Source organism: Rana temporaria, chromosome 12 (genome assembly GCF_905171775.1).
Source record: "Rana temporaria chromosome 12, aRanTem1.1, whole genome shotgun sequence".
Lineage (NCBI taxonomy): Eukaryota > Metazoa > Chordata > Amphibia > Anura > Ranidae > Rana > Rana temporaria.
In genome coordinates this window covers 7,999,586-8,026,904 of record NC_053500.1, presented here as the reverse complement: position 1 = coordinate 8,026,904, position 27,319 = coordinate 7,999,586, and the positions used below count along the sequence as shown (strand labels likewise).

Sequence of the window (27,319 nt, the reverse complement as noted above, 5' to 3'; positions counted from 1 at the left end):
TTTGACTCTGTAGGTGGGTAGGCTCCTTATAATAAGGCAAGTTAAAAAAAAGCAAAGAGGCCCATGGTAACTCTGGAGGAGCTGCAGAGATCCACAGCTCAGGGGGGAAAACCTGTCCACAGGACAACTATTAGTGGTCTCTCCACAAATCTTCCCTTTATGGAAGAGTGACAAGAAGAAAGACATTGGAGAAAGAAAGACATAAGAAGTCCTGTTTGCAGTTTGTGAGAAGCCATGTGGGGGAGGGGACACAGCAAACATGTGGAAGAAGGTGCTCTGGTCACATGGCTCCAAAATTCAACTTTTTGGCCGCTATGTGTGGGGGAAAACTAACACTTCACATCACCCTGAACACACCATCCCCACCGTGAAACATGGTGGTGGAAGCATCATGTGGTGGGGATGCTTTTCTTCAGCAGGGACAGGGAAGCTGGTCAGAGTTGATGGGAAGATGGATGGAGACAAATACAGGACAATCTTAGAAGAAAACCTGTTAGAGTCTGCAAAAGACTTGAGACCGGGGGGGATTCACCTTCCAGCAGGGCAACGACCCTAAAGTACAGCCAGCCAGAGCTACAATGGAATGGTTTAGATCAGGGGTGTCAAACTGGCGGCCCTCCAGCTGTTGCAAAACTACAAGTCCCATGAGGCATTGCAAGGCTAACAGTTACAAGCATGACTCTCACAGGCAGAGGCATGATGGGACTTGTAGTTTCGGAACAGCTGGAGGGCCTCCAGTTTGACACCCCTGGTTTAGATCAAAGCATATTCATGTGTTAGAATGGCCCAGTCACACTCCAGACCTAAATCCCATTGAGAATCTGTGGCAAGACTTGAAAATTGCTGATCACAGACGCTCTCCATCCAATCTGACAGAGCTTGAGATATTTTACAAAGAAGAATGGGCAGAAATGTCCCTCTCTAGATGTGCAAAGCTGGTAGAAACACCCCCAAAAAGACTTGTAGAGAAAGTGGGTTCTACAAAGTATTGACTCCGGGGGGCGCCATACAAATGTACCCCCCCCGCCACACTATGCACATTTGGAAAATCATTTATCATCGAGGGGTTAAGCAGCATTTTTTATCCCTCAGGTGAGAAAATGGCAAGGAACATTCTTGGCCTCCACCCACCCCGCCCCGTCTAGTACAACATTAACTCGACACCAAATATAGGTCTGTAGATTTTGGCTGGCTGTCAGTGTCTGCTGTTTTCTTGTGCAAACAATTGAATACAAAATTCCAGAGCAGACTAAAGTAAATACAGTATTTCCTCATGGAGAGAATTACGGGATCGCTGTGCCGAGTTCCCGGGTCTCCTGTTGCAGTAGTTGTAGTAAAGCTGATGAACCATGGCGACCGCCTCCTCTACCATGATCCCCCCGTCACACCCTCGGCGATGGCGTGTCGTGGATCTGCGGCTCTGGCGATGAATGGTATCCGCGGAAAAATCGCCAGTTTCCGTCTCCTTGCTCCGCCGTGTTAGGGAGCCACAAACTTAATTCACTTAGCGCAATTAGGCGATAATGAGCCCCCCGGGGACCCCCCCATCATTACTGCTGGCTGCCGCTTTGCAAACTCAATCATCTGCAAACATCACCCGCATCTAAATCAGCTCTCCGACGTCCCGGCCTTGCGAATCATGTGTGTGTGTGTGTGTGTATAAATATATATATATATATAATATATATATATATATATATATATATATATATATATATATATATATATATATATATATATATTAGGATCCTGCGCAGGACGGCCGCCCTGTAGTAGTATGTCTGCTATGGGGTGGTCAGGAAGTAGATAAAGAAACAAACAAAATAAAAACAAATAATTGTTTTTATATATTTTTATATATTTTATATATTTTTTTTATTAATACAATTCGATAAAAAACACAAGAGTTATCCTGTTGTATGAATGCATGACCAATAAAGAATGCTGCTTCCTGTACATTTATGCTGTATCTATCTATCTCTAATATATATATATATATATATATAATTTTTTTTAAATATATATATATATATATATATATATATATATATATATATATATATATATATATATATATATATTAAAAAAAATCATTAAATTTTTATTAATGAATTGAAAGGTTTAGCGCTGTGGGTGGAGTCTTCAAAGAATAATTACGTGCCCTGTGCTTCCATAAAATCCCTCATTTGAATCCTGTTTATAAGCTTTAATTCCTTCCCCCCCGTCAGTGCGTAGAAAGGTAATCTCATGCAAAACAAACCACCTTTTACGATTTTTAATAAGCAAACAGACCAATAATTCCTTTCTTGCGGATATGACTCCTCAGCGCCAGATCAGAATTGGAATCTTGGCACGCCGAGACGGTGTTTTGTTGTGAAAATATATATATATATTTTTTTTCCCTTCATTTTATGAAGTGTGCCTGAAATTTTAATGGATTTGCTTCCATAGAAGAGAAGGGTCATCAGATGCTGGCGGAGGCTCCGTGGAGTATCTATTCATCTTTCTGCTTTTTTTCTGTTTTGTCAACTGCTTATCGGGCTACCAAGGGATGGTATGAGGTGCCAGCGATAGAAATTCTCCCCATGCCGATAAGATTTATGGAAAACAGGAAGTAGGAATTACAAAAAAAAAAGAAAAAAAAAGAAGCAAAATTAGTGGAAGTTTTGTGATATTCCATCAAAGCTTCAAAGAAGGCACACACCCCACCAAGTCCCATGAGGCATTGCAAGGCTGACAGTTACAAGCATGACTCCCACAGGCAGAGGCATGGTGGGACTTGTAACTCTGCAACAGCTGGAAGGCCGCCAGTTTGACAGCCATGTTTGATAGACCTTCACTCCTCCTTTTCTAGGGGACACAAAGGGACCCTCACTCTTCCTTTTCTAGGGGACGCAAAGGGACCCTCACTCCTCCTTTTCTAGGGGACGCAAAGGGACCTTCACTCCTCCTTTTCTAGGGGACGCAAAGGGACCTTCACTCCTCCTTTTCTAGGGGACGCAAAGGGACCTTTGCTCCTCCTTTTCTAGGGGACGAGAGGGACCTTTGCTCCTCCTTTTCTAGGGGACAAGAGGGACCTTCACTCCTCCTTTTCTAGGGGACGCAAAGGGACCTTCGCTCCTCCTTTTCTAGGGGACGCAAAGGGACCTTTGCTCCTCCTTTTCTAGGGGACGCAAAGGGACCTTTGCTCCTCCTTTTCTAGGGGACGAGAGGGACCTTTGCTCCTCCTTTTCTAGGGGACGAGAGGGACCTTCGCTCCTCCTTTTCTAGGGGACGCAAAGGGACCTTCGCTCCTCCTTTTCTAGGGGACGCAAAGGGACCTTTGCTCCTCCTTTTCTAGGGGACGCAAAGGGACCTTTGCTCCTCCTTTTCTAGGGGACGCAAAGGGACCTTTGCTCCTCCTTTTCTAGGGGACGAAAGGGACCTTTGCTCCTCCTTTTCTAGGGGACGCAAAGGGACCTTTGCTCCTCCTTTTCTAGGGGACGCAAAGGGACCTTTGCTCCTCCTTTTCTAGGGGACGAAAGGGACCTTCGCTCCTCCTTTTCTAGGGGACGAGAGGGACCTTCGCTCCTCCTTTTCTAGGGGACGAGAGGGACCTTCGCTCCTCCTTTTCTAGGGGACGCGAGGGACCTTCACTCCTCCTTTTCTAGGGGACGCGAGGGACCTTCACTCCTCCTTTTCTAGGAGACGCGAGGGACCTTCACTCCTCCTTTTCTAGGGGACGCGAGGGACTTTCACTCCTCTTTTTCTAGGGGACGCAAAGGGACCTTCACTCCTTTCAAGGGGAAGCGCTGGACCTTCACTCCTCCTTTTTAGGGAAAGTGCTGGACCTTCACGCTTCCTTTCTAGGGGAAGCGCTGGACCTTCACTCCTTTATGGAGGACCTTTATTAATGAATTCTGGGGGAAGGGCTGGACCTTTACTTTTTGGGGAAGTGCTGGACCATCAAAGGCTGACTACTAAGTGAAAACACTTTACAGGTAGGGAGGAAAAACTGCATTAAGAGGAAGGATGAATGAATCTCCCAGAGGAAGGGATTTAATGGCATATTGTTAGAATGAGGAAGATGATTAATAATTGTGACACTAAACTATGTTGATAAATATAACTCTACTGAGCCCATCCAGGACTGGGCAGAAAGGGAGAGGAAGTGCGGCACCTGGACAAGAAAGAATCGAACACAACAGACATCATGGTTTGTTGGCCTATTGATGGTTATTCTATTCTGTGAGCACTGGACCTTTCTTTGAGGCTACACAGGGGCGGGGAATGACTGCTCCTTTATAAATGCTGACTTTATCTACCTTCTCCAAAGCACTTTTCTCTGTGTAGCCCACAAAAACAGCTTCCCGAACTCAAAGGGATAGATTCAGTTCTTCTACCATCCCTATCCTTTTCCACCTTACTTGATTGTAAGCCCCTCAACCTCATGCACCCTCCCTTATACCCTAATAGATTATAGGGTCTTCCATTTTCTGTAGCTTCCCTTATACCCTAGTAGATTGTAAGTGCTATTTCTGTATCCTTGTTCAAACCTGTTACGGTCTCTGCACCTTCTTGTCCCTTACACCCCAGAGAGCTGTCCCCTGCTGTGTTATGTACTCTTTTCTGTGATCGTTTGGGTTGTGGTTGTATTCCATTGTTTGTGTGTCTGCCTTGGAAGAAACGGATATTATGGGATGGATGTGGAGGGAGGGGGACTCTTCCAGCAGCCCCCCTGCTGATAACACTGTTTACTGATGAGAAGTTTGAACACACCTGACTTGTGTGTCTATTGTCATTGGACAGTTTAACCTGCCCTGAATCCAAGGGTGGAAGGGATGGAAATATCTTGCAGTGGAAGATCTGTTGTAATGTGCTGGGATAGAGGCAGTTGTGTGGTTTGCCATCCCGACTCCTGCTTTCTACATTGCCAGTCTGTGCGGTCCTAGGCTACGGCTAGCGACTACAGACCAACCCCCTTTGTCCTTCTCCATCCGAGTGACCAAGTCTGCCAGCCCTGCAGCCTCCATCCTGTGAGTGGATTATTTCTGGCTGTGTGCCATCCTGGGAGTGGATTAACCATGTGATCGCCAGCGCTGTGAGTAGAGTGAACTCTGTTCTTGTGTGTCCAAGACTGGGCACGGACTACCCCTATCTGCCAGAACTCTGCTATTTCTCTTGTTTGGCCAGCCTGGTGCGGATTACCCTTTACCAGCATGGACTCTGCTACCCCACTGTGTATTTATACTGTGTTATGGACTCTTATTTTGCCCGGCTGTGATAACTGCTACTTGGCTGTGCGTTAACCCCATATACCATTAAATAAAAAGCTTTGGGTGCTCCTACTCTCCGTGTGTGTCTGATCCACCAACATCTCCGTCACAATACCCTAATAGATTGTAAGCTTTTCTACCATCTTTATTCTATCTTATACCCTAAGAGATTGTAAGCCCAGGGGTATCCAAACTTTCTAAACAAAGGGCCTGGACTGAGGCCACTGGGAGTAGAAAATGTCCTGGTGTCAGTGGGAGTAAACAATGCCTCATTGTTGGTGTCAGTGGGAAGAAGTGTTCCCCATTGTTGGTGTCATTGGGAGGAATTGTGCTCCTTTATTGGAAGGACATATGCCCATTTGTTGGTGTCAATAGGAGGACACATGCCCAATTGTTGGTGTCAATAGGAGGACACATGCCCAATTGTTGGTGTCAATAGGAGGACACATGCCCAATTGTTGGTGTCAATAGGAGGACACATGCCCAATTGTTGGTGTCAATAGGAGGACACATGCCCAATTGTTGGTGTCAATAGGAGGACACATGCCCAACTGCTGGTGTCAGTGGATGGAATAATGCCCCAAGGGCCAGATAAAAGCATGCAAGGGGCCACATCCAGCCCCAGGCCACAATTTAGAGACAACTGCCCTAATAGATTCTAAGCTGTTCCACCTTCTGTATTCCCCTATATATGTAATAAATTGAAGCACTTCCACTTGCACCGGCATGGAATTGTAGGTCATGAATTGTGATGTATAGAGGCTATTCAACAAAAGCCACCTGTGACAGATATGTGGGGTGGTTGGTATTCCTAGTGGAAAGCTGCAGGTTGTCCCTTTCTCCTTGGCTCTCTGTTGCCACCATGCAAAGTCCTAAATTACTGGAGAGAGAGGGAATGTTTGTGCTGAGTCTCCAAACTTCAGGCCGGACTTGGCAGACAAACCGTTCCTCTCTATTTCTTTTCTGTGCCAGATCGAAACGCAGGATATCAATCGCTGGGCTTTTGTGTGCCGGAGCCAAAAGATTGGCCAGAATAAAAAATTGAGAGCTGAAGAAGAGCTGAGAGTCAGATCAATAGAAGCAAGGGAGAAAAAAAACAGAATGCAAGGATTCCGGATTCTGGCACCCAACCCGTCTTCAACTTAAAATGTGCAATTACTCTTAAAAAGGGAAAAAAATCCACAAATTAATGAAATAAAAAATAGAGTTGCATTGAGTTGCTGCCATGTGATTGGCTGATTAGCAATTTGTGTTACCAAGCCATTTAACAGGTGTACCGAATAAAAGTGTATATTTGCATGCCAAATTTAAAACAGTTTATTATTATTACTTATTTATTTGTACTTTGTATTCTAAAAGATGGGTTTTATTTTTTATTTTGAACATGTGACCAGCAGAGCACTAGAAACTCCTCCTGCCGCTGTTTCCCTGCAGACAGGCTGGGAGAGAGCTGGGTCATGTGACAGCTGTATATCCATTAGGGTAAAGGTACATACAGTAGGTGACCGCGATATTGTGTCAATCTCGCTCCCTTTCTCGGCGAGATTGACCACCTACGAGCCCCGTCGCGGGAGCCAGCGCCGAGCCGGCTCGCCGCGATGGGAAAAAGCCGTCATAGAAGCGACAGGGATCCGACTTGGATTCCTGCCAATTCTAGCCGTGGCGCTTGGTATGAATCGTGAGGGGGAACTCTACGCCAAATTTTAAATAAAAAAACGGAATGGGTTCCCCCACGATCCATACCAGACCCGTATCCAAGCGCGCTGCCCGGCCGGTCAGGAAAGAAGTGGGGACGAGCGAGCGCCCCCCTCCTGAGACGTACCAGGCCGCATGCCCTCAACATGGGGAGGTTGGGTGCTCTGGGCAGGGGGACACCCTGTCCCCATGTTGATAAGGACAGGGCCTCTTCCGGACAACCCTGGCCGTTGGTTGTCGGAGTCTGCGGGTGGGGGCTTATCGGAATCTATGAGTCCCCTTTAATAAGGGGGCCCCCAGAAACTTGCCCCCCACCCTAGGTGAATGAATATAGGGTACATCGTACCCCTACCCATTTACCTGGAAGAAAAATGTAAATAAAATAAACACATAACACAGGGTTTTAAAATAATTTATTAGTCAGTTCCGGGGGTCTTCTCTGCTCTCCGGGGTGTCTTCTCCACTCTCCGGGGGGTCTTCCTCCATCTTCTCCGCTCTCTGCTGTCGTCTCGGTGCTCCCCGGTTCTTCTCCCGCTTGCTCTCCGGTGCCTTCTTTGGGGCTGGCCGCGGCTATCTTCTTTTTAGCTCTATTACTAACGGCGGCGCAGCCCGCTCTTCTTTGCCGTCTTCCGCCTTCTTCTTTTCTTCTTATGTTGACGCAACGCTTCCTCCCGCTGTAATGCCGGGTGCGCGGCTTGCACCGATTTATATGGGCCTCTTATGACGTCACAGTCCCATCATGCTCTTTGGGTCCTGGAGCATGATGGGACTGTGACGTCATAAGAGGCCTATATAAAAAGGTGCGAGCTGCGCACCCGGCATTACAGCGGGAGGAAGCGTCGCGTCCACATAAGAAAAGAAGAAGGCAGAAGACGACAAAGAAGAGCGGGCTGCGCCGCCGCTAGTAAGAGAGCTAAAAAGAAGATATCGGCGGCCAGCCCCGAAGAAGGCACCGGAGAGTGAGCGGGAGAAGAACTGTGGGGGGGGGGGGGGGTGAGACGATCGGCGGAGAGCAGAGAAGATGGAAGAAGACCCCCCGGAGAGTGGAGAAGACCCTCCGGAGAGTGGAGAAGACCCCCGGAGAGCGGAGAAGACCCCCAGGGCTGACTAATAAATGATTTTAAAACCCTGTGTTGTGTGTTTATTTTATTGACATTTTTCTTCCAGGTGAATGGGTAGGGGTACGATGTACCCCATATTCATTCACCTAGGGTAAGGATTCCGATAAGCCCCCTGCCCACAGACACCGACAACCAACGGCCAGGGTTGTCGGGAAGAGGCCCTGTCCTTATCAACATGGGGACAGGGTGCTTTGGGGTGGGGGCGCCCCCCTGCCCCAGAGCACCCAACCTCCCCATGTTGAAGACATGCGGCCTGGTACGTCTCAGGGGGGGGGGCGCTCCCTCGTCCCCACTCCTTTCCTGACCGGCCGGCAGCATGCTTGGATACGGTCTGGTATGGATTGTGGGGGAACCCCACGCCGTTTTTTCGGCGTAGGGGGTTCTCCTTACAATCCATACCAGACTTAAGGGCCTGGTATGCCCTTGGAGGGGAACCCATGCCGTTTATTTATTCATACCAAACGCCGCGGCTAAAATTGGCGGGAATCCAAGTTGGATCCCCGTCGCTTCTATGACGCGCTCGCTGGAATGTGCTTTTCCTATTCCAGCGAGTGCGAGATGTCGGCACCATGTCGCCGAGAATCAGCGCAATGCCGTCGTGCTGGAAACAGGTACTGTAGATGTTTTTTTATTTATTTATTAATTACAGTGCCGTCCACATACAGAAATAGAAAGGAAAATGTAAATTATATATATATAGTCTGTGTTTAGTATCACTTTAAGCCAGAAAGAGTGACTGTTGCTGTGTGCCCGGTTGCTGCTGCTGCACTGACTTGGGTGAGGAACCGGTGGCGATTAGCGCCCCCTTCAGGGGTGAGCGCTGCAATAACATCATTTAATCGTGGTTTATGCTTTGTTCCTTCCAGGTCAGCCAGGAGAAGCTCCTGATGATCCTGAAGAAAGTCAAAAATAAAGAGATAGGTATTGACGAAGCACTCATGTTGGCCAATGACAATAAGGTTAGTAAATGGGATTGAGGGCATTACCCCCAAATACCAAAACCTCTGGGGGGAGGGAGAAAGGGAATGTCAACTTGTAGTCCCTGAAAGTGTGGAAGACCCCAAATAGGGGAACTGAGCTTCTTTCTGCTCCAACCAGAAATGTCATGTAAGTGGATGACCTATGACAGATTTTACTCATATATCGATTTATTAAACCGATCAGAAGACCAGGTTTTTTTTTTTGTTGGCACTTTTTCTTTTTTTTTTTTTTTTTTTTTTTATAATGCACTTTTTGTTTACAAGTTTCAGTTAGTATTTTCTGCTAGAAAATTACATATAACACCCAAACATCATACATTGTTTTTTTTTTTTTTAGCAGAGACCCTAGGGAACAAAATGGCGAGCGTTGCAATTTTTTATGTCACACAGTATTTGCACAGCGGTTTTGCAAACTCAATATATATATATATATATATATATATATATATATATATATATATATATATATATATATATATATATATATATATATATATATATATATAGCCTGGAGCCTCCGCCTGAAAGCGATCCTGGGGCCTCCGCCTGAAAGCGAGCCTGGGGGCTTTGCCTGAAAGTGAGCCTGGGGGCTCCCCCTGAAAGCAAGACTTCCGCCTGAGCCCGGGGGATCCGCCTGAGCCCGGGGGGATCCGCCTGAGCCCGGGGGCTTCCGCCTGAAAGCGAGCCCGGGGGCACCGCCTGAAAGCGAACCCGGAGCTCCGCCTGAGCCTGGGGCCTCCACCTGAAAGCGAGCCCGGGGGCACCGCCTGAAAGCGAACCCGGAGCTCCGCCTGAGCCTGGGGCCTCCACCTGAAAGCGAGCCTGGGAGCTCTGCCTGAAAGCGAGCCCGGGGGCTCTGCCTGAGCCCGGGGGCTCCGCCTGAAAGCGAACGCGGGGCTCCGCCTGAGCCTGGGGCCTCCGCCTGAAAGCGAGCCCAGGGGGTCCGCCTGAAAGCGAGCCCGTGGGCTCCGCCTGAAAGCAAGCCTGGGGGCTCCCCCTGAAAGCGAACTTGGGCCCCCCTTAAAGTGGGCCGGGGGCTCCCCCTGAAAGTGAACCTGGGGGCTCCCCCTGAAAGCGAACCTGGGGGGCTCCCTCTGAAAGCGAACCTGGGGCTTTACCTGCTGGCGACATATGAAAATGCAGAATAATCCCATCCGATATTTCAAAATCTCCCTGGTTAAGAAATTCATAACCCGAACATGAAATGATATACAAAACCACTTCAGACTCCTTTTTAATTAACGAGGATTGTCTTACAAGGCGGCAGACGTGATGTCAGCAGTCACATGACCTGCCATGCCGAGCGTCCTATTATCACCAACCAAACACAGTAATGGGAAACTCATAATGCATAAAGCAGAAAAACATTTTGCACACAATCTCATCTATCTGCTTGTCTTCTCCGCACACATAATATCAGACGTAGCGGCGGCGAGATAAATCACTGCGTACAGCCAGCCTTGTCCGGGGCCAAGAGGTGACGCAAGTATCTGAGAAACGACTGCGGTGAAAATCCATCTTCAGCCGCGATAACGGAATACCACCGCAAACGACCTTTATTATCGAAATCTTTTGCTCAGAATTGCCGGCTGGCGAAAGGTTATCGGCTATCATATCCCAAATAACTTTCACATAAAGGAAGACTCCGACTTTAACAGAAGAAAAACTCGAAATCTGTAGAAGCTTTTTTGTTATCGAACGTCACCTTTCCGCATCTTGTCTACATGTGACGTTTATATATATATATATATATATATATATATATATATATAATTTTTTTATTGCTGGTCTCTGAAGGTCTGTCCCCCCCCGCTCTTGTGATTGGTTCACCGCTTTAGCCCCAAGAAGTCGGTACAGAGCTCGAGTTCAAAAGGCAGACATCCCCTGCAAATGTCTTTTGCTAGGAGATTCTAGCGTGGCTATGAGTTTCGAGGTGGTAACCCCTCTTTCTCGAGCCTTGAGGCTTGAGAAAGAGGGGTTACCGCCTCGAAATGCGCTGCCATGCCCCTGGCATCTGACATCATTACAGAGGTTCTCACACTGATTTGGTTTCTGCTACCCCCTGGGACTACTAGTGGTTTCTCGCTCGATAACAGACTACTCTCTACTAGACTCCTCCACTATGACTTTTAGTAAATGCACCGACGTGTTAAGTCCACACCTATATGGGAAAACAGGCAAAGCTCTAAACATAAGTGTACCAAAATACTATTTTATATACACACACACATAATCTCACAAAAGTAAGTACCCCCTCACATTTTTTGTAAATCTTTTCTTGTATCTTTTCATGTGACAACACTGAAGAAATGACACTTTGCTACAATGTTGTGTAGTGAGTGTTTTTTATATATGTTTATTTTTATTATTTTTTATATATATATATATATATATATTTTTTTTTTATTTTATTAAAGGGCCCAGAGGTTTCTTTTTTTTTATTTTTATTAAAGGGCCCAGAGGTCCCGGATGGCAACCCCCCTTTTTTTTGTCATTTCTTTTTATAAAAAAAAAATAAAAAATATTAAAGGGCCCAGAGGTCCCCAGGGTCCCAGATGGCAACCCCCCCTTTTTAAAAAAAAAAAAATCAATATATATTTTATTTATTTTTATTAAAGGGCCCCATTTTTTATATATACTTTTCTTTATTTCTTTTTTTTTTTAAAAGCCCCCCCCTTCTCAATTCACGGCAGCACCCCCCCCCCGCTTCTCAACTTCAGGCGGCGGCAGCACCCCACCCCCCCCGCTTCTCAACTTCAGGCGGCGGCAGCACCCCCCTCCCCCCCCCCCCCCCCCGGATCTCTGCTCCAGGGGGCCCATGACTGAAGCTGTGTAAGGAGCCCCATAATTGGCGGCCCTGATTACAAGCATGTTTCTGAAACAAATTATGCTCGCAAACCAAGGTTTTACTGTGTGTGTGTGTATATATATATATATATACACATACACTATTGTATAACAATAATTACTTCGACTGAATGATATACTATGTACAATTCTACTGACTTTCTATTATTGATTACATTGTCATTATATTTGTGCAACCATTCATTATTATTACAATAAAAGTTTGTAAACAAAAATGTTTTTATATATAATTTGTATGTATATTTTTTATAAGTACCGTATTTTCCGGCGTATAAGACAACTTTTTGGATGCAAAAAAATGCATCCAAAGTCGGGGGTCGTCTTATACGCCGGGTACGGTCTCCGTGCAGCTGCGATCGTCATAATTTCAAAGCTGCGCGCCGTCTTCTCAGCGCGTCCTCGCTGTCCTGTGATAGGCGGAACAGAAATCTTCCCAGCAGCGCCTCTGTTCTGTTTTCCGCCTATCACGGATGCCTTCTCATCCTCGGACGAGATGAGAAGGCATCCGTGATTGGCGGAACATAGAACAGAGGCGCTACTGGGAAAATTTGTGTTCTGCCAATAACAGGACACGCTGAGAAGACGGCGCGCGGCTTTGAAATCATGGACGCTCGCAGCAGACGGAGACTGTCACCGGCCTGCAAAACGTGAGTGATGGCACAGTGGGGGGGAAAGTGGGGGCATGCAATGTGATGGCACTGTGGGGGCATGCAATGTGATAGCACTGTGGGGGAAAGTAATGTGATGGCACTGTGGGGGAAAGTAATGTGATTGCACTGTGGTGGCATTTAATGTGATGGCACTGTGGTGGCATTTAATGTGATGGCACTGTGGTGGCATTTAATGTAATGGCACTGTGGGGGCAAGTAATGGCACAGTGGGGGCATGTAATGGCACAGTGGGGGCATGTAATGGCACAGTGGGGGCATGTAATGGCACAGTGGGGCTTGGAAAAAAAGGGGGTAGTCTTATACAGTGAGTATATCCCAAAACCAAAAATTTTCATGGAAAATTAGGGGGTCGTCTTATACGCCGAGTCGTCTTATACGCCGGAAAATACGGTATATATATATATTTGTATGTATATGTTATATATATATATATATATATATATATGTGTGTGTGTGTGTGTGTGTGTGTGTATGTATGTGTATATGTGTGTATATATATATATATATATTATATATATATATTTATATTCATTGTGTGTATGTATATATTTTTTATATATATAAAAAATATATACATACATACATACATGCATACATGCACACACACACACACACACACACAGTATAATATATATATAAAAAAATAAATATACATACATACACACACACACACACACACACACTTAGAAAAGACGTTGGCCTTCTTGTAGGACTCGGGGACACCTGAATCTCCATTACAGAACAGAGGTGACCTTCTACCAGCTTACGGGTGATTTTTGGATTCGAAGTTCTCGTCTGTTTTGTAAAATAAAAACAAAAATTGGCGTGCAATGCTGTGAAGATTGTACGTGTCGGCAGCTGACCTCTCTCGGTCTCCTCCGTACGCGGGTTGTGTCTCCGAGCTGCTAATTTAAGAGCTCCAGAAGGGGGTAATCGTAGAGATGAGCCCTGGCTGCGCTTCCATTCATAAACTATTCATCAGCCCCGGTAGTGCCTTGTGTAAGGAGAACCGACGCTTCCATCCAACGTCAACCCGTCTCATCCTCTCTCCCCAGGACCCGGCCGATCGCAAAGCGCCGCCGCTGCAAAACTTCACCGTCTACAAGTACAGGTACAGGTGGCAGAAGAGGATCTTGCAGGTAACTTCTCAGACTTTACCGGGCGGTGTGCTCACTTGCACCCCCCCCCCCTTCTTTCTTCCTCTCTGGCAGGTTGATAAAAGATTAAAAATTCAAACCCTATAAATTATAGACTTGCTTTATCGAAGGCAGCAAGTAAAGAGCACCGGTCACAGCTTATAGAAAGCAGAATATGACGGAGGAGCTCTTTTCAAGTAAAATGGCTCATAGTTAAAAGGAAATTAATTTTGAAATCACAAAGTATTGTATCTTCCTGATAGACAAGGACATTTTTTTTGGGGGGGGAAGGGGGATTTTTAGGGGTGCCAGCAAAGGAAGTAATTCAAATACTGCAATATGTGTAGAATAACAAAGATTGTATTACTACAGTTGAACCTCGGATTACGAGCATAATCCGTGCCAGGAGAACGCTCGTAATCCAAAGTACTCACATATCAAAGCGAGTTTTCCCATTGAAGTCAATGGAAACTAAAGTAATTTGTTCCGCATTGACTTCAATGGGATGCAATACCGAATGCGGCCAGAGGTGGGGGGGGGGCAGAGAGCGCCGAAAATGTTCGAAAAGGCCCGAGGACACTTAGGCTCGTTTCCTGCGCCCCCGTACCTCAGGCCAAAATGAGGTGCTGCAGGGCAATGTTCAGCTTTTCTCGGCTCATGTGCCCCCGTACCTCAGGCCAAATGAGGTACTGCAAACCTATTTTCGGTCAATATTAAGGCTGAGTTAAGGGGTCAGTGGTATGCAACTCTAAGAGCAGAGGTCAAAAGTGAGCAATGCAAAGTTTCGGAGGCCAGAAGTATGTAACTCAGAGTGCAGGGGGTTAGTAGTGTTTTAACACAGAGCGCAGGGGGCAGTAGTAAGTAAAACAGAATACATGGGAACAATAGCAAGTAAGAGAGGGGTTAGTAGTGTATAACACAGAGTGCAAGGTTCAGGAGTAAGTAATGCAGAGTGCAGAGGTCAGTAGTAAGTAACAACAAGAACAGAGGTCACAAGTAATCAATGCAAAGTTCAGAAGCCAGAAGTATGCAACTCAGAGTGCAGGGGTCAGTAGTAAGTAAAACAGGGTGCAGAGGTCAACAGAAATTAACCACTTAAGGACCACCCCATGTACATATACGTCCACAATATGGCACGTACAGGCACATGGGCGTATAGGTACGTCCTCGCCTATTAGCGGGTGGGGGGTCCGATCGGGACCCCCCCCGCTACATGCGGAGGTCGGGTCCGCTCGGGGAGCGATCCGGGACCACGGCGCGGCTATTTGTTTATAGCCGCTCCGTCGCGATCGCTCCCCGGAGCTGAAGAACGAGGAGAGCCGTGTGTAAACACGGCTTCCCCGTCCTTCACTATGGCGGCGCATCGATCGCGTCATTCCCTTTATAGGGAAGACACGATCGATGACGTCATTCCTACAGCCACACCCCCAAACAGTTGTAAACACACACTAGGTGCACCCTAACTCCTACAGCGCCACCTGTGGTTAACTCCCAAACTGCAACTGTCATTTTCACAATAAAGAATGCAATTTAAATGCATTTTTTGCTGTGAAAATGACAATGGTCCCAAAAATGTGTCAAAATTGTCCGAAGTGTCCGCCATAATGTCGCAGTCACGAAAAAAATTGCTGATCGCCGCCATTAGTAGTAAAAAAAAAATAAAAAATAAAAATGCAATAAAACTATCCCCTATTTTGTAAACACTATAAATTTTGCGCAAACCAATCGATAAACGCTTATTGCGATTTTTTTTACTAAAAATAGGTAGAAGAATACGTATCGGCCTAAACTGAGGAAAAAAAATGTTTTTATATATGTTTTTGGGGGATATTTATTACAGCAAAAAGTAAAAAATATTGCTTTTTTTTCAAAATTGTCGCTCTATTTTTGTTTATAGCGCAAAAACTAAAAACCGCAGATGTGATCAAATACCACCAAAAGAAAGCTCTATTTGTGGGGAAAAAAGGACGCCAATTTTGTTTGGGAGCCACGTCGCACGACCGCGCAATTGTCTGTTAAAGCGACGCAGTCCCGAACTGTAAAAACACCTTGGGTCTTTAGGCTGCATATTGGTCCGGGGCTTAAGTGGTTAAGGGAGAGTTCAGAATAAGTTCAGAAATAAGTAATGCCGAGGTCAGTAGTAAGTAATGCAGACTTCCACAGTACAAACTCCCCCCCCTCCCCTTCAGAGTGAGGGAAGTCCTCCCTGGTCTCCCCTTAGCTATGTCGTAGGACACGTCAGGGCCAAGGAAGAGCCGAGGACTTCCCACACTTCTGCCATTCATACCTAAGGTCTGATAGGTGGTGAGCAGGGCTTGGAGTTAGCTACAGAGTAGGGCTGCAATCTACCGGTCACATAGTCATGAATAACAGGTAGACTGCGATCGACTGGCAGTCAAGAACCCTGTACAGTAATGGTTTGGGATGACCATTCTTCTTCAAGTTCCATACATAGCCTTAAGAGAAGCAATGCATGTTTATCTCTTCCCACATGGCAAAAGATTCAGAATACGGAGAAGAAACACATTTATACAAGCAGTCTACATGATAAAAGTTTGATGCTTCTGTAAAATGAGATGCATGTCTAATACAAGTGAGCACATAGAGTCATTCATGACTTGTGTAGATCTACATATCTTGGTTGAGAAGATGGAATGTTCCTTTAAGCTTTACATCCACCATTTCAGATTGATTCCTACAGCGAGACAATATTCAACATCGAAAAGGGCAACCTCAAGAAGCAGTTTCCATTCTCACAGGTGAAGACCTGCGAGGACCTGGAGGGCCTGAGGTTTGTCATCGAGTTCCACGGCCACCCAAAATATGAGCTTGAAGCTGCCAGCGCAGAGGACAAACACAAGGTGAGCAGAGGACTTCCGTCACTAGATGTTTGGATGGACCTGTAGGGTGGCATTGAATCAAGCAGCAGCAGGGACAATTAAGTGTTAGGGTTTGAGTAGAGGTGAGGATTAAATGTTAGGGCTTGCGTAAAGGAGAGCATCAAGTGTTAGCTTTTGAATAGTTGGGAGACATTAATTTTAAGGTTTGAGCAGCAGGGAAAATAAAGTCTTAGGGGTTGAGTAAAGGTGAGGATTAAGTGTTTAGCCTTTGAATAGTTGGGGGATTAAGTGTTAGCGTTTGAATAGTTGAGAGCAATTAGTTTTAGGGTTTGAGATGCAGAGAAAATAAAGTCTTAGGGGTTGAGTAGAGGGGAGGATTAAGTTTTGGGAGTTAAGTAGAGGGTAGGATTAAGTCTTAGGCGTTGAGCAACGGGGAGGATTAAGTTTTAGGGGGTTGAGCAACGGAGAGGATTAAGTCTTAGGGGGTTGAGCAACAGAGAGGATTAAGTCTTAGGGGTTGAGTAGAGGGGAAGATTAAGTCTTAGGGGGTTGAGCAACGGGGAGGATTAAGTCTTAGGGGGTTGAGCAATGGGGAGGATTAAGTCTTAGGGGTTAAGCAACGGGGAGGATTAAGTCTTAGGGGGTTGAGCAACGGGGAGGATTTAGTCTTAGGGGGTTGAGCAACGGAGAGGATTTAAGTCTTAAGGGGTTGAGCAACGGGGAGGATTAAGTGTTAGGGGGTTGAGCAATGGGGAGGATTAAGTCTTAGGGGTTGAGTAGAGGGGAGGATTAAGTCTTAGGGGTTGAGCAACGGGGAGGATTAAGTCTTAGGGGGTTGAGCAACGGGGAGGATTAAGTCTTAGGGGTTGAGTAGAGGGGAGGATTAAGTCTTAGGGGTTGAGCAACGGGGAGGATTAAGTCTTAGGGGTTGAGCAACGGGGAGGATTAAGTCTTAGGGGGTTGAGCAACGGGGAGGATTAAGTCTTAGGGGTTAAGCAACGGGGAGGATTATGTTTGAGGGGTTCAGCAATGGGGAGGATTAAGTCTTAGGGGTTGAGCAACGGGAAGGATTAAAATGTATATGGTTTAATAGAGGGAAAGATTGAGTGTTAGGGTTTGTGTAGAAGGGAGGATTAGGCTGAATTTAGATGTTCCTCCTAAGTCTGAACCATAAAAAATTCAGAAAATAATCCATGTTCTGCTTTGCCTGCTCTGTTCCTGCATGAGCTGTAATGTCAATATACAACACAAGGAGGGAAGGTGCACATAATCTGTGCAGTTATCAGGTACAGTAATTGGTTTGCACCTAAAGTACAGATACACTTCAAACCAGAGGGTGATTGAACCCACCAATATCTCTAACCCAAATATCAATATTGTATGGACTGGACTTTTAACTGCTTGAATTTACAATCTCTGAAAACCAAGTAAGACATTTTCTCTTTTGTCTCAGATCCTCGGGATTATGAATGCAATTCTGCAAGCACAGAGGAATGGTAACACATCTATTATAAAGTCATTCATCAAGAAGAACGAATATTCCGATGTCATCCTTGATGGACTGTTGGAGCTTTATGATGATCCAACCGCCAGATGGGTGAAGTATGAAAAACAAATTTATCCTAATTGACACATAGGATAAAGGGCCAGCCCACCCAAAAATGATATTTACATGGAGTCTGGTGAGCCTTTTATCACCTGAGGGTAATGACAATTTTCCTCTATAATTTACAGCAATGTCTCTGCCCCCAGCCTATCTCCATTCTCCTGCTCTATTCTGCATATTATAATAATACAACACAAATCCAGCAAACCCATTATCCCTGGGAGATATAAGAGGCTTTCTGAACCAACAAAGCAAATCACCAACCCTGTGTTACAATGAGTTACTGCTGTTTAGCATGGTCACTTCACCACATGTCTGTGTAGCTGCTAGGTAACTAACAAATACTGAGAGTATTAGAGGACCATTTACTGGCACAGAGCACGCTCCGTGTGTTTTTGGTACCCTGACCTTACATGGATCTTACAATGATGTCCAGTAAAAATTTATGGAAAATACACTTTGCTTAGCGAGGAAAAATATGAACAGAAAAGTAGAAAGGAGGAAACAAAAGTACAGTATAAAAGAGGAAATATGAAGGAAAAGAGTAGGACGGAAGGGAAAGAAAATGGGAAAAGGGGGCAAGGAAAGAAAAAAAAAAAAGTAAGCAAAAGAGGAAAAAAAAAGAAAAGAGTGGAAATGAGAGGAGGGGGCATGTAGGAGAAAAGGGAGGCAGGGTGAGAAAAGGAAATGGAAAACAATAGAAAAAAGAAAGGAAAGAGAAACTTAAAAGAAGAGGAAAGGAAAGAAACAAAAAAATTAAAAAGAAGATGAAAGGAAGGAAAACAAAAAAGGAGGAAATGGAAACAAAAAGGGAAGAAAAGAAAGAGAAAAACAAAAGAGAAGAGGAGGAGAAAAAGAACAGAATGGAAAGGAAAAAAAAGAGAAAGGCAAGGTAAGACATGGCAAGGCACGGGAAGGAAAGGGAAAGGAAAGGGAAAGGAAAGGGAAAGGGAAAGGGAGGAGAGAGTGGAAAGAGATATAAGGGGAGAAATGCAAGCAAGAAGAGAAAGGAAAAAGTAAAGAAGAGAAAAAAAAAAGGAAAGGAAGGCAAGGAAAAGAAGGTAATGAACAAAAATAAAAAGGAGAAAGGCGTTAGAGGAAAGGAAATGTTGGCACGAAAAAAGAAAAGAAACAAGGAACAAAAAATAAATAAAAATAAAAAGTAAAAGTAATGAAAAGGAAGGAAAGGCAAGGAAGGGAAACTGAAAAAAAAAAGAGAGAAAGGCAAGGCAAGAACAGGAAGGGAATGGAATGAAAAGGAAAGGAAGGCAAGGAATAGGAAATAGAAAAGGCAAGGAGTAAGAGTAATAAGGACAGGAAAGAGAAAAGAAAATGAAAGAGAAAGAAAAGGTGAGGAACGAGAAGGGGAAAAAGAAAAGAAAAGAGAAATGGGAAAGGAGAAAGGAAAAGGAAGGTAAGGAAAGGGAAGAGGAAATAAAAAGAAAGGGGGAAAAAAGAGGACAGAAAAGAAATGAAAGCGAAAAGGAGAAAGAAGGGAGAAATAGAAAAGTAAAGGAATGGAAAACAAAAAAGAAGAAGAGGAAAGGAAAAAGAGAAAAGAAAAAGCGGAGAAAGGCAGGGTAAGACATGGCAAGGCATGGGAAGAAAACAAAGGGAAGGGAAAGGGAAAAGGCAAAAGACAAATAAGGAAAGGAATAAAAAAGAAAGGAAAGGAAAAAGGGAGGAGAGACTGGAAAGAGATATAGGATGGGAAATGCAAGAAAGAGGAAAGAAGGAAAAGAAAAAGAAAAGAAGAAGAAAAGAGAAAAGAAGACAGGGGAAAGAGAGGAAAGGAAAGGAAAGAGGGAAAAAAAAGAAGGAAGGAAGGTAAGGAAATGAAACAGAAAATAAAAAGGAGAAACGAAAGGCAAGGCAAGGAACGGAAAGAAAAAAAAAGGGGGGGGGGCCTTCAAAAAAAGAAGAAAAAATGAAAAGGAGAGAGGGGGAAGGGGGAAAAAAGGATAAGGAAAAAGTGGTATGAAAAGGAAATAGGGGCATGGAAAATAAAAGAATTGCGGAACACAACAAAAGTGAATGGAAAGGAATGAAAAAGGAAAGGAGGCAAGGAAGGGAAACAGAAAATAAAAAAAGGAAAGAAAAGAAAAGGAAGGCAAGGAAAGCAAAAGAGAAAATAATTAAAAAGGGAGGGAAATAAGGACAGAAAAAAAAAGAGAAAAAATGAAAGAGAAAGGAGAGCAAAGAGAAGGGAAATGGAAAAGGAGAAAGGGCGAAAAAAGGTAAGGAAAGAGGAAAAGAAAGGGAAGAGGAAAGAAAAAGAAAGGGGAAAAAAAGAGGACAGAAAAGAAATGGAAGCGAAAGGAGAAAGAAAAGGAAAATAGAAAAAGTAAAAGTAAAGTAAAATAAGAGGACAGAAAACAAGAGAGGTGTATAGAAAATCAGAAATTCCTTGCGAGGAAGGAAGAGATTCATTGCGGATTTCTCGCTGTACGGTCCGAATGCCAGTTGGAATTAGAGCAGCCGCAGAGTCAAACCTACCAGGAAGTAAGATACAGAAATAGCATTTTAACAGCAAAACACGTTTGGAAAACAATGGGATTTCAGGTCTCCAGCACACAGTGTAGTGCGCTCCCATCCCGTCACTTTCAGTTTAGGTTGGCTGGACATTGATGATGCGTAATTACCGATGGTAAAACAAGTTCTGATTACGGCTCGGGGGACAAATCTCATTCTTAGAATGAAAACAGCGGCATAAAATATTCATCAAGTTTTTGTTTCTCTGGGCGAAAAAACGGTCTGCGAATTAATGACTTTACAAAATCACCACCAAAAGTTGCACATGTTACATTTATCACTCAATTAACAGCAGCGGAGACGGTATAGACTAATTAAACATGCAGGGCTGGGATTATGACCTTGTGGTTCCCAGCACACACAAAAAAAAAGACTTTCATTTTGGTCTCCCTAATGGACGGTGAAAATAGAAATAATTAAAACCACTTCTAATTGTTCCCTGTAGACAGTACATGGAATTATCTCATCATGTTGTAGAGCGAGGACTTCCAGAGCAGAGTGTGGTTCAGGGAAGAATAGCATATGTAATGAGGCGACGAGACTTCTAATTGAAAGATTACATTTTGTTGTTTTGGCCCATTGTCATACAGAGCACTAAATCTGCAGAATTCAGGCTTCAGTAAAGTTCCGACATTTCACAAACAACTTATTTTTCGAATAAAAAGGGAAAAAATGCTAAAATGTGTTCAGAAAAAAAAAAAAAAAAGACATAGGGCCAGATTCTCAAAAGAGATTCGACGGCGTATCTCAAGATACACCGTCGTATCTCTGTTTTTGGCCCCGGGTATCTATGCGTCTGATTCCTAGAATCATTTACGCATAGATACGGCGTAGATCCGACAGGTGTAAGTGTCTTACACCGTCGGATCTTAGATGTAATTCCACGCTGGCCGCTAGATGCCGTTTACGACGATTTCTCATTTGTCTATGCAAATGAGCCTGATACGCCGATTCCCGAACGTTTACGTTGTTTCCGTAAGCGTAAACTTACCCCTGCTATATGAGGGGTAAGTTTACGAAGGTCCGTCATATGCCATGTTAAGTATGGCGTCGGGACAGCGTCGTCTTTTTCCTTCGTTTACGTCGTTTTACCAAGTCGTTCGCGAATAGGGCTTTACGTTAATGACGCTCACGTCGGCTTCAATGACGTTTTCCGTCATGAGCTGGAGCAATGCGCACTGGGCTATTTTTACGGCCGGCGCATGCGCAGTGCGATCGTCGCGGGGGCGCGCTTAATTTAAATACAAGCCGCCCCCTTTAAATTACGCGGCCTAAGGCCGGGCCATTTACACTACGCCGCCGCAAACTATGGAGCAATTGCTTTGAGAATACGGCACTTGCTCCAGTAAGTTGCGGCGGCGTGGTGTAAATGGCTTACGCTACGCCGCCGCGGATTCTACGAGAATCTGGCCCATAGATGATAAAATTCACAATTGAAGGTGCAACATAGCCATACACCGGAAAACATTCATATCACCGAGAGTATGGGTTGTCGTTCACTAGAGACAGATGACATCACTGAGAATTCAGCCTATCCAATTACTAGAGAGCGGTGACATCACTGAGAATGTAGCCTATCCCTTTACTAGAGAGCGGTGACATCACTGAGAATGCAGCCTATCCATTCACTAGAGAGCGGTGACATCACTGAGAATGCAGCCTATCCATTCACTAGAGAGCGGTGACATCAACTAAGAATGCAGCCTATCCCTTCACTAGAGAGCAATGACATCACTGAGAATGCAGTCTATCCCTTCACTAGAGAGCGGTGACATCACTGAGAATGCAGCCAATCCAATCACTAGAGAGCGGTGACATCACTGAGAATGCAGCCTATCCCTTCACTAGAGAGCGGTGACATCACTAAGAATGCAGCCTATCCCTTCACTAGAGAGCGGTGACATCACTGAGAATGCAGCCTATCTAATCACTAGAGAGCGGTGACATCACTGAGAATGCAGCCTATCCAATTACTAGAGAGCGGTGACATCACTGAGAATGCAGCCTATCCATTCACTAGAGAGCGGTGACATCACTGAGAATGCAGCCTATCCAATTACTAGAGAGCGGTGACATCACTGAGAATGCAGCCTATCCATTCACTAGAGACCGGTGACATCACTGAGAATGCAGCCTATCCATTTACTAGAGAGCAGTGACATCACTGAGAATCCAGCCTATCCCTTCACTAGAGAGCGGTGACATCACTGAGAATACAGCCTATCCAATCACTAGAGAGCGATGACATCACTAGGAATGCAGCCTATCCATTCACTAGAGACCGGTGACATCACAGAGAATGCAGCCTATCCATTCACTAGAGAGCGGCGACATCACTGAGAATGCAGCCTATCCAATCACTAGAGAGCAATGACCTCACTGAGAATGCAGCCTATCCCTTCACTAGAGAGCGGTGACATCACTGAGAATGCAGCCTATCCATTCACTAGAGAGCGATGACAACACTGAGAATGCAGCCTATCCCTTCACTAGAGAGCGATGACATCACTGAGAATGTAGCCTATCCAATCACTAGAGAGCAGTGACATCACTGAGAATGCAGCCGTTTCATTCACTAGAGAGCGGCGACATCACTGAGAATACAGCCTATCCCTTTACTAGAGAGCGGTGACATCACTGAGAATGCAGCCTATCCCTTCACTAGAGACCGGTGACATCACTGAGAATGCAGCCTATCCCTTCACTAGAGAGCGGTGACATCACTGAGAATGCAGCCTATCCCTTCACTAGAGAGCGGTGACATCACTGAGAATGCAGCCTATCCCTTCACTAGAAAGCGGTGACACAACTGAGAATGCAGCCTATCCCTTCACTAGAGAGCAGTGACATCACTGAGAATGCAGCCTATCCCTTCACTAGAGAGCGGTGACATCACTGAGAATGCAGCCTATCCAATCACTAGAGAGCGGTGACATTACTGAGAATGCAGCCTATCCAATTACTAGAGAGCGGTGACCTCACTGAGAATGCAGCCTATCCCTTCACTAGAGACTGGTGACATCACTAGGAATGCAGCCTATGCATTTACTAGAGAGTGGTGACATCACTGAGAATTCAGCCTATCCATTCACTAGAGAGCGGTGACATCACTGAGAATGCAAATACACAAAAAGATCACTGGCGCTCAATGAAGTGGTGACCCTAATGTCAGGATCGTGACTGGTATGTAGGGTATGAGATAGATAGTCCAGTGCTGCGGAAATCGTGGTACCCGGAAGTACCAAACATACAAAATACACCAAAAAGTCTGCGCTCAAAAAGCGCTGACTTTTTGGTGTAATCACTGAGAATGCAGCCTATCCCTTCACTAGAGAGCGATGACATCACTGAGAATACCGCCTATCCCTTCACTAGAGAGCGATGACATCACTGAGAGTGCAGCCTATCCCTTCACTAGAGAGCGATGACATCACTGAGAATGTAGCCTATCCAATCACTAGAGAGCGGTGACATCACTGAGAATACCGCCTATATAATACCGAGAGCAGTGAATACCGAGAATACCGAGAGCAGTGACATTATTTTCTATAGAAAGTCCTCCGCTTACACAAAAGTTTTCGGGTAAATGCCGTTATGACTTGAAGCTTGAGGGCATGACATTATTTGCAATATCTGATCGTGTTCTGAGAGCAGAATATCCAATAACAGAGGTCCTTGTCATAAAAATCCTCTCATATCTTCTATATGTTCCTGATGCTGGAACATTCTGTTTATCTTTATCCTCCTCGCAGCTCCCCGGTGTTATTACAATGACGCCAATCCGTCAGCGTTCCTCACAAAAGGTTCCCTTTTATCTGTGACCAAAGGCAGAATATTTATAGAAAATCATTTTCCACCCCCACTGACTTAACACCTCAATCTTCCACCTCGTCAGAAGATTCCTTCTAAGTTCTAACAAATGCGTAATAAATAATTATGGATAAACCAATTGCTCGGTACTTATATGCCTTTCATGTCACAGCGAGGAGCAGAACACCATCACAGCCAATCGCAAACCGTCACCCACTGCGCTAACTAGAAGGCGATCGGTCGCTAGCAGGGATTAACGTTAGGATTTTGATCAAATTGCTTTTGACGGAAAATTACAGAGTTTGCTTCCAATTTTTTCATAATGTCTGCTTGAAAAAATACTTTACAAAAAGCCTACCTATGTCTTGTTAAAAAAAAAAAAATTGTGTTTTTCTTGTTATAAATAAATTAATCTGAAAGCAAAAACAAAATTAAAGCAAAAAATATTTTTTGTGTCAGTTTACATTTTTAATGCTGCTTTTTTAATCACTTCAAAAAAATGAAAATAATAATATATATATTTTTTTGAATTTATTATTAAAAAAAAAATTCCCCCAATCCCAAATCACCTTGGGGAAAAGGGCCTCTTCCCGACAACCCTGGGCGGTAGCTGTGAGGGTCTGCAGGCACGGGGTTTATTGGAATCTGGAAGCCCCTGTTTGTGTTTTTTTTTTATTCGATTTTTTTATTTCACAGGAAGGAAAAAAATCTGATGATATTTGTAAATTACAACAGAAATATATATATATATATATATATATATATATATATATATATATATACACACACATACACACACACACACAATGTATAATTTTTTTAACCAAAAAAAAAATTATAATATATATATAATTTTTTATTTTTGGTAAAAAAAAAAAATTAGACATGGTGTATGTGTGTATGTATATACTGTATGTACACACATATACATACACACACACGGGCCCAGATTCACAAAGCACTTACGCCAACGTATAACACGTTACGCCGACGTAAGTGCAAATGTGTGCCGGAGTATGTGTGCGCCAGACCCACAAACTAATATGCGCCTAAAAACAGGCTACACCCCTCCGACGTAGCTTGCACACACCGGCGTAGGGTGGGCGCACATTTAGGCTGGGCGCATGGTGCCGCTCCCATTGATTAGCCATTCAAACATGCAAATGAGGGAAATACAGCGATTCACGAACGTGCGTGTGCCCGGTGCATGCTACGCGAGATGCGCGTAAGTTGTATGTCCGGCGTAAAGTTATTCCCCATAAAGGAGGTGCAACCCAGCAACAGACATGCACAGGTCTGCACCAGGGAACACAAGCCGGCGTATTGTGCGGTGGACACGTGTCTGGCTGGGCGTACGTTATGTTCACGGCGTACGCGGTGATCCGGCGTAGCTTAGGCAGTTGTGCCAGTGTGGTTGTGAGCAGGCGCATGGGGTGCTGACTGTGCTTGTGTCCACGTCACGGCGCATGCGCAGTTTGTGATACGTACCTGTCTGGCGCTCGGTCCATCATTTGCATGGGGTCACGCCTCATTTGCATGGGTCGCGCCCACTTCAACCTACGCCGGCGTGCGACTTCGAAAACCCACGCCACGCTGGCGCAGCGTTGGGAGCACTGGCTTGCTGAATGCAATGCTTGCCTCTCTGCGCTGCGTTGGCGTAGCATACAGTGTTTGCCCTACAGCGGCGTAATGTGCGCCTTGCTCTCTGTGAACCTGGGCCAATATGTATATATTTTTTTTTACCAAAAATGATAGATATAATTTTTTCTTTTTGGTAAAAAAAATTATACATATTGTGTGTGTGTGTATTAAAAAAAAAAAAAAATGAACAATAAATATATACATAGTGTGTGTGCGAGATATAGATAGATATATATTTTACTTGATGTGCACTGCAATGCCTGTTGCAATATTTGCACCCTTAAAATCACATCCATTCCCCATTGGCTCCAAGTATTTTTTTTTAAATTGCTGAACTTTCTAGAGATTTGCTAAATTTCCAGTAAAAGTAAATTCGGTTTATTTTTCTCCTTCATATAGTTGCCGGCAGCAGCTTTTGCATTTTGACCTAAATAATACATTTCAAATATTTGCCCAACCCGCTTGGCTTCAGCACATCACAACAATTTAAATAAAAAATAGGACGACTTACTTGGCCTCTCGTAGGGTGGAGACCATCATCGGAAGTTGTTCCAAAAAACATATTTCGGCCCCCCCCAGGTGCCCCCTTTTTGGCCAACGGACGCTGCCAAAAGATAAAAACTCAAGTCAGGTTATAATTCACCAATTTGCATTTTTTTTTGTTACATTGTAAACTGCAGAGTCACCTCATCTATTGTATCTTTGGGCCAGATTCACGTAGAATCGCGGCGGCGTAACGTATCCTAGATAAGTTACACCGCCGCAATTTTTCATCGCAAGTGCCTGATTCACCAAGCACTTGCGATGAAAACTACGCCCGCGGCCTTCCGGCGCAAGGCGGGCCAATTAAAATGGGCGTGTGCCATTTAAATTAGGCGCGCTCCCGCGCCGGACCTACTGCGCATGCTCCGTTTCCTAACTCCCGCCGTGCTTTGCGCGCCGTGACGTCATTTTTTTGAACGGCGACGCGCGTAGCGTACTTCCGTATTCCCGGACGGCTTACGCAAACGACGTTAAATTTTGAATTTCGACGCGGGAACGACGGCCATACTTTAGACAGCAATACACTTGCTGACTAAAGTTAGGGCACCAAAAAAAAACGACTAACTTTGCGACGGGAAACTTGACTACGGACGACGTAGCGAACGCGAAAAAACCGCTGTG

The 27,319-nt window shown here is 44.8% G+C and overlaps 1 protein-coding gene and 1 long non-coding RNA gene across 2 annotated transcripts in view; one reads left to right on the top strand and one right to left on the bottom strand.

The window, feature by feature from the left end:
* The window catches only part of LOC120919435 (protein diaphanous homolog 3-like), a 95,411-nt gene that overhangs the window by 9,085 nt on the left and 59,007 nt on the right, over positions 1-27,319 (top strand). Inside the window, exons 2-5 of the mRNA XM_040331601.1 lie at positions 8,938-9,030; positions 13,646-13,729; positions 16,414-16,587; positions 18,020-18,168. Of these exons, the coding sequence (XP_040187535.1) occupies positions 8,938-9,030; positions 13,646-13,729; positions 16,414-16,587; positions 18,020-18,168 (500 nt within the window). The remainder of the gene's footprint in view (positions 1-8,937; positions 9,031-13,645; positions 13,730-16,413; positions 16,588-18,019; positions 18,169-27,319) is intronic.
* LOC120919436 lies at positions 2,261-26,755 on the bottom strand. Its single transcript, XR_005744569.1, has 2 exons — positions 26,667-26,755; positions 2,261-2,579 (listed from the first exon to the last, which is right to left on the bottom strand). It is a non-coding gene; the product is annotated as an uncharacterized LOC120919436 (long non-coding RNA).